At 38.2% G+C, this 16396-nt stretch overlaps 1 protein-coding gene across 6 annotated transcripts in view; it reads left to right on the top strand.

Annotated features, from left to right (window-relative positions):
* Positions 1-16396, top strand: part of LOC133622442 (protein FAM184A-like) — a 114069-nt gene that overhangs the window by 47009 nt on the left and 50664 nt on the right. For all 6 annotated transcript variants that reach the window (XM_061985192.1, XM_061985190.1, XM_061985194.1 and 3 more), the window contains exons 15-22: positions 2351-2465; positions 2557-2654; positions 4772-4925; positions 11988-12115; positions 12195-12379; positions 12485-12631; positions 12724-12841; positions 12950-13054. In XM_061985192.1, coding sequence (XP_061841176.1) covers positions 2351-2465; positions 2557-2654; positions 4772-4925; positions 11988-12115; positions 12195-12379; positions 12485-12631; positions 12724-12841; positions 12950-13054 — 1050 coding nt within the window. The remainder of the gene's footprint in view (positions 1-2350; positions 2466-2556; positions 2655-4771; positions 4926-11987; positions 12116-12194; positions 12380-12484; positions 12632-12723; positions 12842-12949; positions 13055-16396) is intronic.

The following is a 16396-nucleotide window of genomic DNA, read 5'->3' as shown; positions in this document are numbered from 1 at the left end:
AAAAAGCTGCCACATTTGTGAACAAGTAATAGAAACAGAGCCATTACAGTTGCTCCGTTTGGGAATCAAGTGTCGACTTAGGCTGACGCAGTCGACCATCCTGCCTCTGGCTAAGTCGCAACTCTGCTGAGTCACATTCCAAAGCGCCAAACGAAGCTAGACCTAATTTCTGCCAAGACACCAGTGGGTGCGGATAAAAACCCTTTGTGACAAGCTGTAGGCAGCCACTACTGATGGCAGCTTGGCAGCCAGAACGCCACACTCCATCCGACATCGACAAAAGCCAGTTGCATCATGAACTATTTATTTTAATTCTGTAGATGCATCAGTTTGAACTATTTAAATAGTTTGGGCTTCTGCAAACACTACTCATAAAATATTTACTGACACAAAATCTACACTTACTGGCCACAACATTAGGAACACATCTTTAAAAATGTAATCCATTGAAAAAGTGGTAAAAAAAAAAAAAAGGACTTTGTATACATAACCATGGTCAACGTTGAAGACTTAAGGGGGAACTGCACTTTTGTTTGGAATGTTGCCTATCATTAACAATCTTTATGTGAGACAAGCACACATTATACTTTTTTATGCATTCTAACTCATAAATAAACGTGAACAAAAGTCGGCTAACGATGGAGCCCATGGTAGTAGCACTATTCCGTCTATAAAAACATCCGAAAACTTCCATCAACAACAGTCACTTTGATAATAACAAGAATTATTTACGTATTTTGCTCATTTTAGGCATACAATGCTGTATTAATTTTACAAACGCATCACAACGTTTGCTTTTTCCATCAACAACAACACTACTAATCATGACTGATTTCATGACGACCATGAGGACTACTTTGGGACAACCTATAATCTAGAACTTTATATTTTGAACCTGAATATACAGAGGATGAGCTACAAGTTTTAGAAGCTGAATGATAAGCAGACCGAGCAAGTAGCACAATTGGGAAGTGCTAAACAAGAAATGCAAACTACGAACATAATAAAACAATTACTTACTGTACAATGTCTGCTCTCGCCGCGACACCGACTGATGGGATGTTTGTATCTTCTCATTTAAATGAAGAATTATTCGTAGGTTAAAAAAATGTGTTTGAAAAAGGTTCCGCAAACAAGCGGTTTTTTTCATGTCTTTTCTCGCCATCTCTGTGTATAAATTGAATGTCAAAGTTGACCAACTTCTCTATCAATGGCCACATCCCTGAATACCATGAATTACCATGAATTGATTAACGTGGACCCCAACTTAAACAAGTTGAAAAACTTATTTGGGTGTTACCATTTAGTGGTCAATTGTACGGAATATGTACTGTACTGTGCAATCTACTAATAAAAGTCTCAATCAATCAATCAAACCCTCTACTATACAAGTGAGAGGCGTAATTTATAATCCAAAATTAACTCTCACCAACTCAGAGGCAATGCAGCAGCTCACCGGCTCAGTATGTCAACACTATAGCTGCATAAGCTCTCTGTTATTTGCTGTGGCTGCAGACACTCTAAAGTCGCACCCACTTTAAGATGTAGAGACAATACATAACACAGAAATCATAAATAAACGTAAAAAATAGTGCCAAAAATAAGTTAGGGCAAGGGGTTAGGTTTGGGTTTTGGTCAGGGTTAGGGTTGCATATAGTCAGCCGAAAAAGCAATACATTCAACAATCGAAATATTAACAACCGTGGTGCATTGCTTTAGCCATCTTGGATCACGTTACAGATCAAGTGTGCAGATTAGTGTCTGCGGGCCCAGCTGTACCTTTTTTTGTACAGAATGTAAACGAATGAAGCGTTCGTGCGCCAAGATATGGTTTGCACACAGAGGCATGATTAGCGCGATGCAAAGGTCACAAATAAAGGCGTTCATAAATCAAGGTTCCGCTGTGCACTGTAAAGGGACAAAGTAAACATTCACCGCCCTTAAATTGTAATAGTTTTTTTTTTAATACTAAAACAGAAAAGATAATTGTACGACCTGGTCTTATTCAAGCCTAACAACCTCATCCCGACTACTGCTTCTCATCCTTTCGTGTTAAAACCATTTTATCTTACAGTTGCTGATGTAGCCCCCCCTCCCCACGCACTCCCTAATTCCTTCCCACTTCACTAAATCCTTCAGGGAATTTGACTGCTAGAGGAATGAAGGAGAATTCACAGCCTCTAAAGCATTGGATGGCCACAGTATTCCATCAAAACAACACCATTTTATAGTAGCAGTTCTCACTGTCAAGCAATCGAGTAGCTTACATTTTGCTGCTGACATCACCACCGTAGTTTGACATGTATGTTATAAAAATGCACATTCAGTTGTTTTTCCCCCCCTCGTGCAGATATCTCTGCTGAAACAGTCTCTGGAGTTGCAGTTATCTCAGTCGCAGGCAGCCCTGCAGCAGCTGCAGTCTCAGTTCAGCCAAGAGAGGGAGCTGCTCAGCCAGCAGCTCAAAGGTAACACAAGCCTCAAGACACGTCAGGCGCCAGAAGTGTCGTATTTAATTGTAGTCGTGCTCGGTTTGTGAAACTCTCCTGTGATTCGTAGAGATGCAGAGAGAACATCAGAGGAGAGAACATCGATTACAAGAGGCTCACTGCTGCGCATTGAGCACCATGGAGGAGGCCCGGCAGCACCAGATCCGGGTACAATGCACACGGGGGCATACAGTATTGTGCAAACGTGTCCGCCCCCAGCAACCTTTTTCATTAACGGTGGATCCGGAGACACGTGCTAATACAGGAAATTGTTTCAACATTTTAATGACAACAATGATACAGATTAGCAGCAGCGCCGAAGTGGGGAGGGGTAACTAGGGGATGCAGTACCGGGGCCCCAAGCAATAATAATGTACAAACCCAAAAAAACACTGATGTTGGCACGTTATGTAAATCGTAAATAAAAACAAAATACAATGATTTGCAAATCCTTTACAACCTATATTCAATTGAATAGACTGCAAAGACAAGATACTTAACGTTCAAACTGGAAAACGTTGTTATTTTTTGCAAATATCAGCTCATTTGTAATTTGATGCCTGCAACATGTTTCAAAAAAGCTGGCACAAGTAGCAAAAAAGACTGAGAAAGTTGAGGAATGCTCATCAAACACTTATTTGGAACATCCCACAGGTGAACAGGCTAATTGGTAACAGGTGGGTGCCATGATTGGGTATAAAAAGCAGCTTCCATGAAATGCTCAGTCATTCACAAACAAGGATGGGGCGAGGGTCACCACTTTGTCAACAAATGCGTGAGCAAATTGTCCAACAGTTTAAGAACAACATTTCTCAACGAGCTATTGCAAAGAATTTAGGGATTTCACCATCTACGGTACATACAGGTTTTGGAGCAACATATGTTGCCATCCAAGCAACGTTATCATGGACGCCCCTGCTTATTTCAGCAAGACAATGCCAAGATGTGTGTTACAACGGCGCGGCTTCATAGTAAAAGAGTGCGTTTATTAGACTGGCCGGCCTGTAGTCCAGACCTGTCTCCCATTAAAAATGTGTGGCGCATTATGAAGCCTAAAATACCACAACAGAGACCCCTGACTGTTGAACAACATAAGCTGTACATCAAGCAAGAATGGGAAAGAATTCCACCTGAAAAGCTTCAAAATTTGGTCTTCTCAGTTCCCAAACATTTACTGAGTGTTGTTAAAAAGAAAAAAACATGTAACACAGTGGTAAAAATGCCTCTGTGCCAACTTTTTTGCAATGTGTTGCTGCCATTAAATTCTAAGTTAATGATTATTTGCAAAAAAAAAAAATTAAGTTTCTCAGTTCGAACATTTAGTATCTTGTATTTGCAGTCTATTCAATTGAATATAAGTTGAAAAGGATTTGCAAATCATTGTATTCTGTTTTTATTTACGATTTACACAACGTGCCAACATCAGTGTTTTTTTGGGTTTGTACATTATTATGGCTTGGGGCCCCAAAACCAAATTATTTAGGGGGGGATTTACAAACGTGTATCTAGATATGTTTTATATATGTTAATCCAATTTTTAAAAAGACTTGTCCAAGGTGTGCCCCGTCTTCCGCCCGAGTGCAGCTGGGATGGGCTCCTGCGACCCCGAGAGAGACAGGCGGTAGAAAATGGATAGATGAATGGCAAATTCTGAAGAAAAAAAAAATTAATAATAATTAAGGTTTGCACATGTGTTTTAAAAAGCCGGTGTCAACCAAATAAATGCAACAATTAGTTTTTTAGTGCGTGTAGACATACCAAGTGTGTATGCATGGGGCTGCGATGTTGTCCAGAGGGTGGGATGGGGGGCCCAGAATTTGGTGGTATGCCGCTCCAGATCATATCTATGAATTACGATCAATGCGCACAAATAGCTTATTTGTGAAAACCAGAGAATACGTTTTAAGCATCAGACTAAGACTAAGTAACATGTTTTATTTCTTTAATTTCCTTCATTTTTCTACTCTAGTATTAAAAAATTAAGGAGCTTAATAGAGTGGTTAATGATAATCTGTTACTATAATTTCAGTGCAGGCAGAAGCACTTACTGCAAGAGGATTAATAAATCAGGTCGTGATTGCCTCATTGAACGAAATAATTTTAGAGGACATTCCAGCCATTTTTAAAAAAATGTTTCAGTTCTAGCAGGCTGAAGCAAATTAAAATTGTATTACTGTAGATCTTACAGTGTATTCATTTCTTTATAAGGTTTTGGGTTGTATAGGTTTTCCAGTTTAGTTTCCACTCCACATTTTCAGCTTCTTCTTCCTCCTGTCACCATCCAGGCACTGGAAGAACGTCTGAAGCAGGAGCAGAGAGAGGAGGTTCACGCACTGAAGGAAGCCCACAGGAGGACCTTGGACATCCTCAGACAGCAATCAGACCAGGAGCTCCAGACACTGAGATTTGAACTGGAAGATGAGGGCAAAGCCAAATTAGGTAAATGCTTTATAAAAACAAAACGTTTTTCTCTGGGATTTAGAACAGCGGTGCCCAAAGTGCAACTTGGGGTCCATTTAGTGGCCTTTTGCAAATTGTAAACATAAAACTAAAGCAAAAATGGGACAAAGAGAACAAAAAGACACAATATTGAGAAATTATGTTGTCTTTAAATCTATATAAAAAAAATTTAATTAATAAAAATCCACAAGCATCTTAAAGGGATAGAATTGCTTGATGTGGTTGTAACTAATTGCAGATGATGGTAAAGCTATTTATGTTTGTAAGCTGATAATAGCAATTTGGCTATAGGTTTAGCTGCTAAAATTAGCTATCATGAGGCGGCGTTGTTCAGCTGGTAGAGCAGCCGGCCAGAAACTTGAGGGTCTCTGTTTTGAATCCTGCTTCCGGCATCCTAGTCAATAATAATAATAATAATGAATTACATTTGTAACGCACTTTACATTTGTTAAAATCTCAAAGTGCTACAATGTATAAAAATAAAAAAAGAAAGTTAGAATATATAATAAAAAAATTAAAATAGAAATTAAATCATGACCCACACTAGATAAACACTAGATAAAACAGAAACATAGATAAAAATAGAAATAAAAGCATGAAAGCGCTGGATAAAACAGATAAGCAAGCAGTGTATTTAAAAACAAGAAGGCAGAGAAGCTGTGCTAAAAAGGTGGGTTTTTAGTCCCTTCTTAAAACGGTCGACCGACTGTGGTGCTCTAAGATGGTCGGGGAGAGCATTCCAGAGTTCGGGAGCGGTCGAGCAGAAAGCGCGGCGGCCCATAGATTGCAAGTTTGTCCTGATGGGTTTGAGGAGGTTGGTGTTTGAGGAGCGGAGGTTGTGGGTAGGAGGTTGAGGGGAAACTAGGTCTTTGAGGTAGGAGGGGGCGTTGCCATAGATACATTGGTGAGTTAGCAGGTTAATCTTAAATTGGGTCCGGGATGCAATAGGGAGCCAGTGGAGTGATTTGAGGATAGGTGTGATATGATCACGCTTGCGCACTCTCGTCAGGATCCTCGCTGCGCTGTTTTGAATGTACTGGAGCTTTTTGATGCTCTTTTTGGGGACCCCGACGAAAAGTGCGCTGCAGTAATTAAGCCTGGAGGAGAAGAAGGCGTGGACGAGTCTTTCAGTGTCACTGCCCTTGTGTCCTTGGGCAAGACACTTCAAACACCATGCTTCTAGTGCCACCCATAAATGTAGCTTAAATGAAGAGAATGGGGTTCTTAATGTAAAAGCGTTTTGAGTCACTAGAGAAAAAGTGCTATGTAAATATAAATCACTTCACTATCATGTGAAATCCATAACAACTTTGTTAAGTCATAATACAGATCAGTTACTATTTAATGTTTTGCTTCAGAAGCCGTGTTTAGAAAAGCGTTTGATTTTATTCACTGGTTCAACAGTAATGTAGCAACATTAGCACGCATTTTTAATTCCTTTTGTTTCCAAAAGTCCCTCCAACGCTCTAAAGCAGGGACGTCAAACTGGTTTTCGTTTGGGGCCACATGGCAGTTATGGCTGCCATCAGAGGGCTGCTTGTAACAGCGGATAATGTATGAATTTGTCTCTGCATTTCATTATTAGTTTATATATATACTGTATATATATATATATATATATATATATATATATATATATATATATACTACCCCACCCGATCCTTAAGATCAGCCGATCAGCTGCTGTTGACGGTCCCTGACACAAGGCTGAAGCTTAGAGGTGACAGAGCTTTCGCCGTTGCTGCTCCCAAGCTCTGGAACGACCTACCCCTGAGTGTTAGACAAGCCTCCTCTCTTCCTGTTTTTAAATCTCTCTTAAAAACATACTTTTATTCCATGGCTTTTAACACTGAGTGATATCCATCCTGCAATGGCGCCCCATAATACACCTGCTGTGAACCTGTTTTTATGTTTTTATGTTTTTATTTATTCTATTTTAATTATTTATTTTTTTATCGTGTTCTGTTTGTGTTGTGTTGTGTTTGCTCGGTACTCGTTTTATCTTTTAACCTGTTCATTGTACAGCACTTTGGCTACCCCTGTGGTAAATTTTAAATGTGCTTTATAAATAAAGTTGATTTGATTTGATTTGATTTATATATATATATATATATATATATATATATATATATATATACATATATAAAGTACACGTTTTTACAGTAAAAACTTTACATTTACAAAATGTTACTGTAAAATAGTGGGGGATTTCTATTTCTTACAACATTTTATGGTAAATATAAAAACAGTACTGTTTGTTTTTTTGTTTTTTACGGTAAAAGCTGGCAGCTTAGTTGCCAAAATGTTACTATTAAATTGACACTGGTTTTTACAACCTTATATTGTTAATGGAAAAACAGTACAAGTTATTTTTTTATTCTGGCAACTTAGCTGCCAGTTTTTCTACCGTAAAAACAAATGTATCGTTTTTCCATTTACAGTAATACACCGTTAAAAACAAGATTTTGCAGTAAAAATATGGCAGCTCAGTCAACAGAATTTTAACGCAAAAAATGGTGGGGGGTTTTTCAGTTTACATTAATATACTGTAAAGAACACCGTAAAATGTATTGTCATTTTTATTAATTTGATGGGTAGTTTGCTGTAAAATCATAACTCAAGCAGATATTTAAGTACTTCTTTTTATTCAGACAAATGTTTGGAAAGTATGATAATATGCTGTAATATTTGTTGCAATAACGGATACTATTAAAGTTGAAAAAGGCATGCAATTTCATGCAGTACATATATTTTTTCTGTAAAAATAAAAAAAATCTATTACATTTAGTTAGAAAATATTAAGTACTTTATTGACACATATCCTTTCCAGGTGTTTGCGGGCCAGGTAAAATTATGTCGCGGGCTAGATCTGGCCACCAGGCCTTGAGTTTAACACCTGTGCTCTGAAGCATCTCCAGTATTTACTCTTGTCTTACTTTTCGTTTTTTCTAATATCTTTTTGGTATCTGCTTTTTCTTGAACAGTTTTGTTCAGCCTCCCAGTGTGTACAGGCAGAATTGGCCGACTAACAATGTTTATCAAATAGGATTTGTATATATGAAAAATATAGACATTTAAAAAAAAAAATAGCCTCTGTTTAGAGGGGAACGTAACTTTTTTGGAATTTGGCCTGTCTTTCACAATCCTTATGTAATAAAAGAACACATATGTTTTTTATTTTTGTATGCATTAAAATGTGTAATATACATCAATTACAAGGTGACTAACAATGCAGGTAATAGGAGTACTCTATTGTACTCTATTGCGATCATAAAGCCCTCTAAAAAACAACCAAAAACCGCCACAATCCTCCTTTTACATCTCATGACCGAAATATTAATCAAGTATTGACAATATTGTTATTACAGTAAAAGTTGTGTGTTGTTTTAAAAAAAAAGTTGTATTTCATGTATAGTAGAAGGTTGTTGCTATATACCGAGAGTTTGATATTCAACTTAAACCCGGATATTTTGAGAGAGACACTAAAAGGTGCTCGTTTGCGCACAACATTTTTTTTTCTTTTACTTGCGGTAGGATTATGGTTAAGTCTTCATCTAAATGGGAAGATATGAGCAATCCTACTGAGAGCAGACATAATACAGTAAGTGATTGTTTTACTATGTTCGTAGTTTGTATCTCGTTTAGTATTTAGCAATACAGCTGCATTATGCTTAGTGTTTCACTAAAGCTGGATCTGTTTAACACACAGCTACAACATATAAGGTTTAGGGTCATCATTTGTCCTAAAGTAGTCATTGTTGTCTCTTATATGGTCTGCCATAATTAGTAGTAGTAGTTGAAGAAAGTAGCAAATATTGTGATGCGTTTGTGAAATTAATACTTCACTAGAAATAGCAAAAGTCGTACCAATTTATAAGACTGGAGACAAACGCCTGTTTACAAACTACGGACCTGTTTCCCTACTTCCACAATTTTCTAAAATTATTGAAAAACTGTTTAACAACAGATTTGACAAATTCATAAATAAAAACGAAACACTCACAGAGCACCAGTACGGATACAGAGCCAACATTTCAACATCAATGGCATTAATCGAAATAACGGAAGAAATCACCAATGCAATAGATAGCAAAAACATGTGCTGCTGTAGTGTTAATGGATTTAACAAAAGCATTTGACACAATCAATTATAATATCTTCATAAACAAATTACAACGTTATGGCATCAGAGGGCTGGTCTGGAACTAGGTAAGAAGCTAGTTAACCAACAGGAAGCAATACGTGATGATAGGAGAACAAACATCTTCAGAGCTGAAAATATCTTGTGACGTACCTCAGGGATCAATGCTGGGACCAAAATTGTTCAATCTTTATACAAACAACATTTGTAAAGTTACAAAAGGAATTAAAGTTAGTATTATTTGCTGATGACACGACTGCGTTTTGTTCAGGAGAGAACACACAGACGCTAATACAAATAATAACAGAAGAAATGAACAAATTAAAAAGATGGTTGGACCAAAACAGACTATTTTTGAATCTCAGTAAAACTAAAATAATGCTATTCGAAAAAGTAGAAAAGAAAGTCAAACACAAACACAAATACGGAGTAGTTGTTGAAAGGGTAAAAGAAAACACATTTTTGGGTGTATTAATAGATGATAAAATGAACTGGAAACTTCACGTAAAAAAATATGCAACATAAAGTAGCAAGAAACACGTCAATAATGAATAAAGCAAAACATGTTCTGGACCAAAAATCACTCCATAATCTCTACTGCTCACTAGTGTTACCATATCTGAGTTACTGTGTAGAAATATTGGGAAATAACTAAAAATATGCGCTTCATTCACTAACGATGTTACAAAAAAGATCAATTAGAATAATACATAATGTTGGATATAGAGATCATACAAACCTTTTATTTATTGAATCACAAATATTGAAATTCAACGACTTGGTTCATTTGCAAACAGCTAAAATGATGTACAAATCAAACTATAACCTGCTACCCAAGAATATACAACAATTCTTCTCTACAAAAGAGGACAAATATAACCTTAGAGGAAAATCTAATTTGAAAAACATTTGTATGCACGTACAACACTTAAGACATTTAGTATATCTGTATGTGGAATTAAACTATGGAATTGATTAGGCAAGGAAATCAAACAAAGCACTGATATAATTTCAGTTTAAGAGACTGTTCAAACTACAAGTGTCCACAAAGTACAAAGATGATCAATTTTGATGGACATCTTAAACCTTTTTTTTGGACGGAAGGCAGTGTACACCCTGGACAATATTTCAAAAGAATTGGCACCCTGATTATGTTGGTGATCCAATGCAAACCTTTTTTGAGGCTTTCATCAAGATCCATCAAAAACTTAATCACTTTTTTTGTACATACAGTCAAGAAAATAAGTATTTGAACACCCTGCTATTTTGCAAGTTCTCCCACTTCGAAATCATGGAGGGGTTTGAAATTTCCACGGTAGGTGCATGTCCACTGTATGAGAGATAACCTAAAAAGAAAAATTCAGAAATCACAATCTATGATTTTTTAACAATTTATTCGTGTGATACAGCTGAAAATAAGTATTTGAACACCTGTCTATCAGCTAGAATTCTGACCCTCAAAGACCTGTTAGTCCGCCTTTAAAAGTCCTCCTCCACTCCACTGTATAATCCTGAATCAGATGCACCTGTGTGAGGTCGTTAGCTGCATAAAGACACCTGTCCACCCCATACAATTAGTAAGACCCAAACATTCAGCATGGCTAAGAGCAAAGAGCTGTCCAAAGACACCAGAGACAAAATTGTACAACTCCACAAGGATGGAAAGGGCTACGGAGAAATTGCCAAGCAGCTTGGTGAAAAAAGGTCCACTGTTGGAGCAATCATTAGAAAATGGAAGAAGCTAAACATGACAGTCAATCTCAATCGGAGTGGAGCCCCATGCAAGATATCACCTCGTGGGGTCTCAATGATGCTAAGAAAGGTGAGGAATCAGCCCAGGACTACACGGCAGGACTTGGTCAATAACCTGAAAAGAGCTGGGACCACTGTTTCCATGGTCACTGTTGGTAATACACTAAGACGTCATGCTTTGAAATCATGCATGGCACGGAAGGTTCCCCTGCTTAAACCAGCACATGTTAAGGCCCGTCTTAAGTTTGCCAATGACCATTTGGATGATCCAGAGGAGTCATGGGAGAAAGTTTTGTGGACAGATGAGACCAAAATTGACCTTTTTGGTCATAATTCCACTATGCGTGTTTGGAGGAAGAAGAATGATGCGTAGCATCCCAAGAACACCATTCCTACTGTGAAGCATGGGGGTGGTAGCATCATGCTTTGGGGGTGTTTTTCTGCTCATGGGACAGGACGACTGTACTGTATTAAGGAGAGGATGACTGCAGCCATGTATTGTGAGATTTTGGCCAAAAACCTCCTTCCCTCAGTCAGATCATTGAAGATGAGTCGTGGCTGGATCTTCCAACATGACAATGACCCAAAGCACACAGCCAAGAAAACCAAGAAGTGGCTTCGTAAGAACTATATCAAGGTTCTGGAGTGGCCTAGCCAGTCTCCAGACCTAAATCCAATTGAAAATCTTTGGAGGGAGCTGAAAGTCTGTGTTACTCAGCGACAGCCCAGAAACCTGACTGATCTAGAGAAGATCTGTGTGGAGGAGTGGGCCAAAATCTCTCCTGCAGTCTGTGCAAACCTGGTGAAGAACTACAGGAAACGTTTGACCTCTGTAATTGCAGACAAAGGCTACTCTACCAAATATTAATGTTGGTGTTCAAATACTTATTTTCAGCTGTATCACACAAATAAATTGTTAAAAAATCATAGATTGTGATTTCCGGATTTTTCTTTTTAGGTTATCTCTCATACAGTGGACATGCACCTACCATGAAAATTTCAGACCCCTCCATGATTTCTAAGTGGGAGAACTTGCAAAATAGCAGGGTGTTCAAATACTTATTTTCTTGACTGTATCTGTCTTGTTTCAAGAATATTGTAGCCGGTGACTCATTGATTTCAAAGGTGTCTCTTGATGTTTCTGGCAGCGTCTCTCCGTGCCGAGCTAAACCACCTCCATGCTACCGCCATTGAGCATCTAAAGCAGATCCACATGAAAGAAAACTCTTCAGCCAAACGAGAATTGGAGAAGGCCATGGAGCACAACCGCCAACAGGTAACTAGGAAGTTGCTTTGGACTGCTTGTTGCTTCTGAGAAGTTCAACATCTCCTTTCCTACTCTGCGTGTCGCGCAGGAACAAGAGCTGCTGATTCGTATCTCAGACCTGCAGGCGGAGATGTGTTCCCGTAGCAACCGAATCACAGATCTGGACCACGAGATCCACTCGTTGAATGAGACCATTGACACCTTGACCCGTGAACTGGAGCTGAAGGGCAAAGAGTTGCTTCGGGTGCGCAGTGAAGCTAATCATCAGATTAGGTAACACATGCGCACCAAACTCTTCTTCATGATCTGACCAGTATGAGGACCTACTAAAACTCAACGGTTCCATGTCTGTTTTGGTTCTGTGGGGCCCTGCTGCAGGGCTCATGAACAAGACTTGGCGAAGAGGCACGAGAGGGAAATGGGCGAGCTCAGCATGATCCATCACAGAGAGGCTCAGATCATGTTGGCTGACTTCAACAAGGCCCAAGAGGTTCTCAAAGACAAGATCTGCGCTTTGCAAATACTGTAAGAACCAGGATACAAAGAATCATTCCATTTATAGTATGTCCCCCTTCCTCCCATCACTGACGCTCGCTCCTTCCTGTATCGTCCTCCAGGCTGGAGGGCACCGAAGAGAAATTGAGAAACAGAGAGAGCCGACCCGAGGATCTGCATCTTATTGCAGAGCTCCGTGAGATGGTCACAGAGAGGGAGGCTCTGGTCAAAAAGCTGGTGGTGAGTAAAGTGAAGCATGTCTGAAATAAAGCACTACAGTGTCCTGCCCCTCTGCTTGCGTGATATGCGACAAGATTGTAGCGTAGTTACTCTGGTTTTGTGCAACAGGATGATAAGAAGTTCTACCAGCTGGAGTTAGTCAACAGAGAGACCGGCTTCAGTAAGGTCTTTAACTCCAGCGCCAATGTCGGCGTCATCAACCCTCTTATCAAGGTCGGTGGATTTGTGTGACATGGTCAGCCTGTGCCTGAATACATAACTTCCTCACAAACATACAGTGTGATCGTGTGTTCTGCAGGGTATCTGCATGTTTGCACATTATGCATTTGTTGCAACACAACCGCATTGTGTCATTTATCGGGCAAGGTACCAACCATATTTGGTGACTTCAGGAGGAAACCCTGAATGCATCACTATTAGCCGCTTGATTTTTAGCCTTCAACAACAACAAAAACAACAACAAAAATAGTGTTTTAATTCAAGTGTTCTAGATCAGTGATTCTCAACTGGTGCGTCTGAAGGGGATTTCTTATGCAGTGTTGTTTCCTCTGTCTGTTCTGTCATGCTATAGAAACTTGCTGTCATAGACAAAGTTTGTTATAGTCTTCTACCATTAAAAGCGCCCTGATGTATTTATTTATTTATTTGAATTAGGACAATGCATATTCATCAACATAGAGCAACAATGTAAATATGCCGTAGTTAGCACAATAGCTCATTTTCATCCGTTGTCCTAAGGCAGTTTAATATAGTGAACATTCAACAGGCCATGATACAAAAAAATACATAAATCACAAAACCTTACACATTACAAGCATACCATAAGCACAGACCATGGACAAAAATAATAATAAAATAAAACAAACAAAAAAGAAAACATGTGAGTAATCTAATTGTGCGTGCATGTATCTTGTATATTGAAAATAAATCAGCTTGCTCTTTTCTGAACTGATTTTCATTCAAATGCATTACCCATCTTATGGCATATATATCAAATAGGGTTGCAATATCAAGTCGATACGAACATGCAAAAAATACATGGATACCGGCTTTTTTCCGTATCGTCAGTACCGAAATTGTACAACACATTGTCCTTAAACAGCCACGTCAATTCTCTGCACGTGACCAGTTCGTCAGCGCTAAAAAAGCCTGCTATCTTAAAAAAAAATGAGTCACTGTTTCCCATGTATTTACATCTTCATCAAAGCCAGTCACAAATGCGCATTTTGGCGGTTTGCCCTCGCTCATAAACAAATTACAACGGAAGTGTGGCTGTGTAGCATAACTGTAGGTGTGGCGTAACCACACACCTAGTTTGCTAGAGACTAAGCCAGAGCAGATTAGCAACTTGCTTGCTATATTTAGCGAGGAGAGGCACATACTAAAAGTGAAAGAGAGGTGTATCTTATGGTTTAAGTTTATTTCGAACATGCATACAATTACAGCATGATACGTCACAGTTTCAAGTTTCTCTTTTGAACATGTTCAAAAAGGAGTAGGAAGAAACAGGCTTTATGTAATCTGTACCCTTTTTCCATTTTATAGCGATTGCTAACACTTTTGTTCACTTCCTGTTCTCAATTTGTTCACAAACGATTCTATAAATAACAAAATTCCAAGAAAATACATAAATAAATAATAAATAGTGAATTAAGTTGTATTTCATATAGTGAGATGAATAAGATTTTCAATAAGTTCAAAATGTTTATAGTGATTCTTCTTTTTTATATTTTGTAAACACTTTGAGTTTGAGCAGTTTCTTAAACTGGATCATATTAGTACATTGTTTGATTTCTTCACAGATCCATTCCATTATTTAATTGCACAAACTCATATACTAACTACTCTTGCACCATGCATTTATTCAATCAAAAAAACAAGCGTTCACGAAAGTATTTGCCGCGCAAGTAAGCAGAAATCTACCACCACAACCCAGGGAGTGTGCATTACCACAGTGTGTGGAAAACCTCAACCCATACTTGATCAATTATATACCTGCTAATTGCTAGCAGGTATATGGGCTTTTCAATGTAAATTAGCACCATGCGAGCAGATTTTTTGAAATGCTTTTCGTTTCTAGTTGAATGTCACAGAGAAATTATTGCGTATCTTACACTTTATTTCTGTACGTTTTACAGTGCTTCCAAGTAAAGGCTCTGAAATGGAGCTCAACGGGAGTCTTTATTGAGAAGCTGTAGTCTGTCAGCACAACAGTAAACTTTTACACACACTTTTCATTAAAATTATTTTTAGTTGGTGGATAAAAACGAATCGTTCCTAAAATGTTAGTAAACTTGATTTGTGGTCGCACACTTTTTGTAATGCATCACATTTAAACTGCGCTGTCTTTTAATTAAATATGATATGTTCCACAATTTGGGTCACTGCTTGTCATTAAGAGGTGACAGTGGGTCCTGCACCCAAACCAGTTGAGAACCACTGTTCCAGATTACACTGTAATAATATTTGTTCAAACATTGAAAAAAATGCTGCTGTTCAATATACTCCATTAATTGTTTTACAATTTGGAATGTGTAACTACTTAAATGAAGGGCGGGCCCGATTAATGGTTTTATTTGGACTTTTTGTGTTTATTCTTTTTTTTTGTGTGTGTTCGTTTTCATCCTAAAAACATTACACATGCCTAGGGATGGGTACTTTTCACATTTGAACCAATACGGTACCAATTCCCGGTACCTTAAAACCGATGCCGGTACTTAACTACCAATTTTGGGTACTCTTATGTGTGTTAATAAATGTAAATGTTTTAATGTAGCATTTGTAATGAGCTGATTAGGATTATTGTGTTGTGTAGTTGTAACATCTTGTTTTATTATTACATTTCTGAGACTCATTTGCAAGTATTATATAGTAGATTTTCCATTCATATGCCTGGGGATAGGTGATTGGCAACACTAAATTGGCCCTAGTGTGTGAATGTTGTCTGTCTATCTGTGTTGGGCCTGCGATGAGGTGGCGACTTGTCCAGGGTGTACCCCGCCTTCCGCCCGATTGTAGCTGAGATAGGCTCCAGCGCCCCCCGCGACCCCGAAGGGAATAAGCGGTAGAAAATGGATGGATGGATGGATGGATGCAATTCCAAGAGCACGGGTGTCAAACATACGGCCCGTGGGCTGGATCAGGCCCGCGAACAGGTTTTATCCGGCCTGCGGGATGAGTTTGCTAAATTAAAAAATGAGCCGAAACTTTTGAATGGAAGAAACTGTCCACTAGATGTCGCAATAGCAATTCTTTGTATCTTTGTAGATGATGCTACATATGTAAAAAAAATAATAATAATAATAATAATTAGCTACATGAGTAAACTTCATAGATAACCTCTTGTAATTTGATTTTAACATTATTTTTTTATCTTGATAGATTGAAAATTAACACCAATGAGTTGACTGATGAACATTGTCACATAATTTATTCAGAAAGTATAAATAACGACAAATAAAGATAGAATACTATTAACCGCAACATGCAAGTATAAAAAAATAAATACAAAAATAATGATTTGTACAATTTCAGAATGTGCTTGTTCTATTTTTA

This window comes from Nerophis lumbriciformis, linkage group LG23 (genome assembly GCF_033978685.3).
Source record: "Nerophis lumbriciformis linkage group LG23, RoL_Nlum_v2.1, whole genome shotgun sequence".
Lineage (NCBI taxonomy): Eukaryota > Metazoa > Chordata > Actinopteri > Syngnathiformes > Syngnathidae > Nerophis > Nerophis lumbriciformis.
The sequence above is the reverse complement of the archived record's forward strand: the minus strand, read 5'-3'. Positions and strand labels throughout refer to the sequence as shown.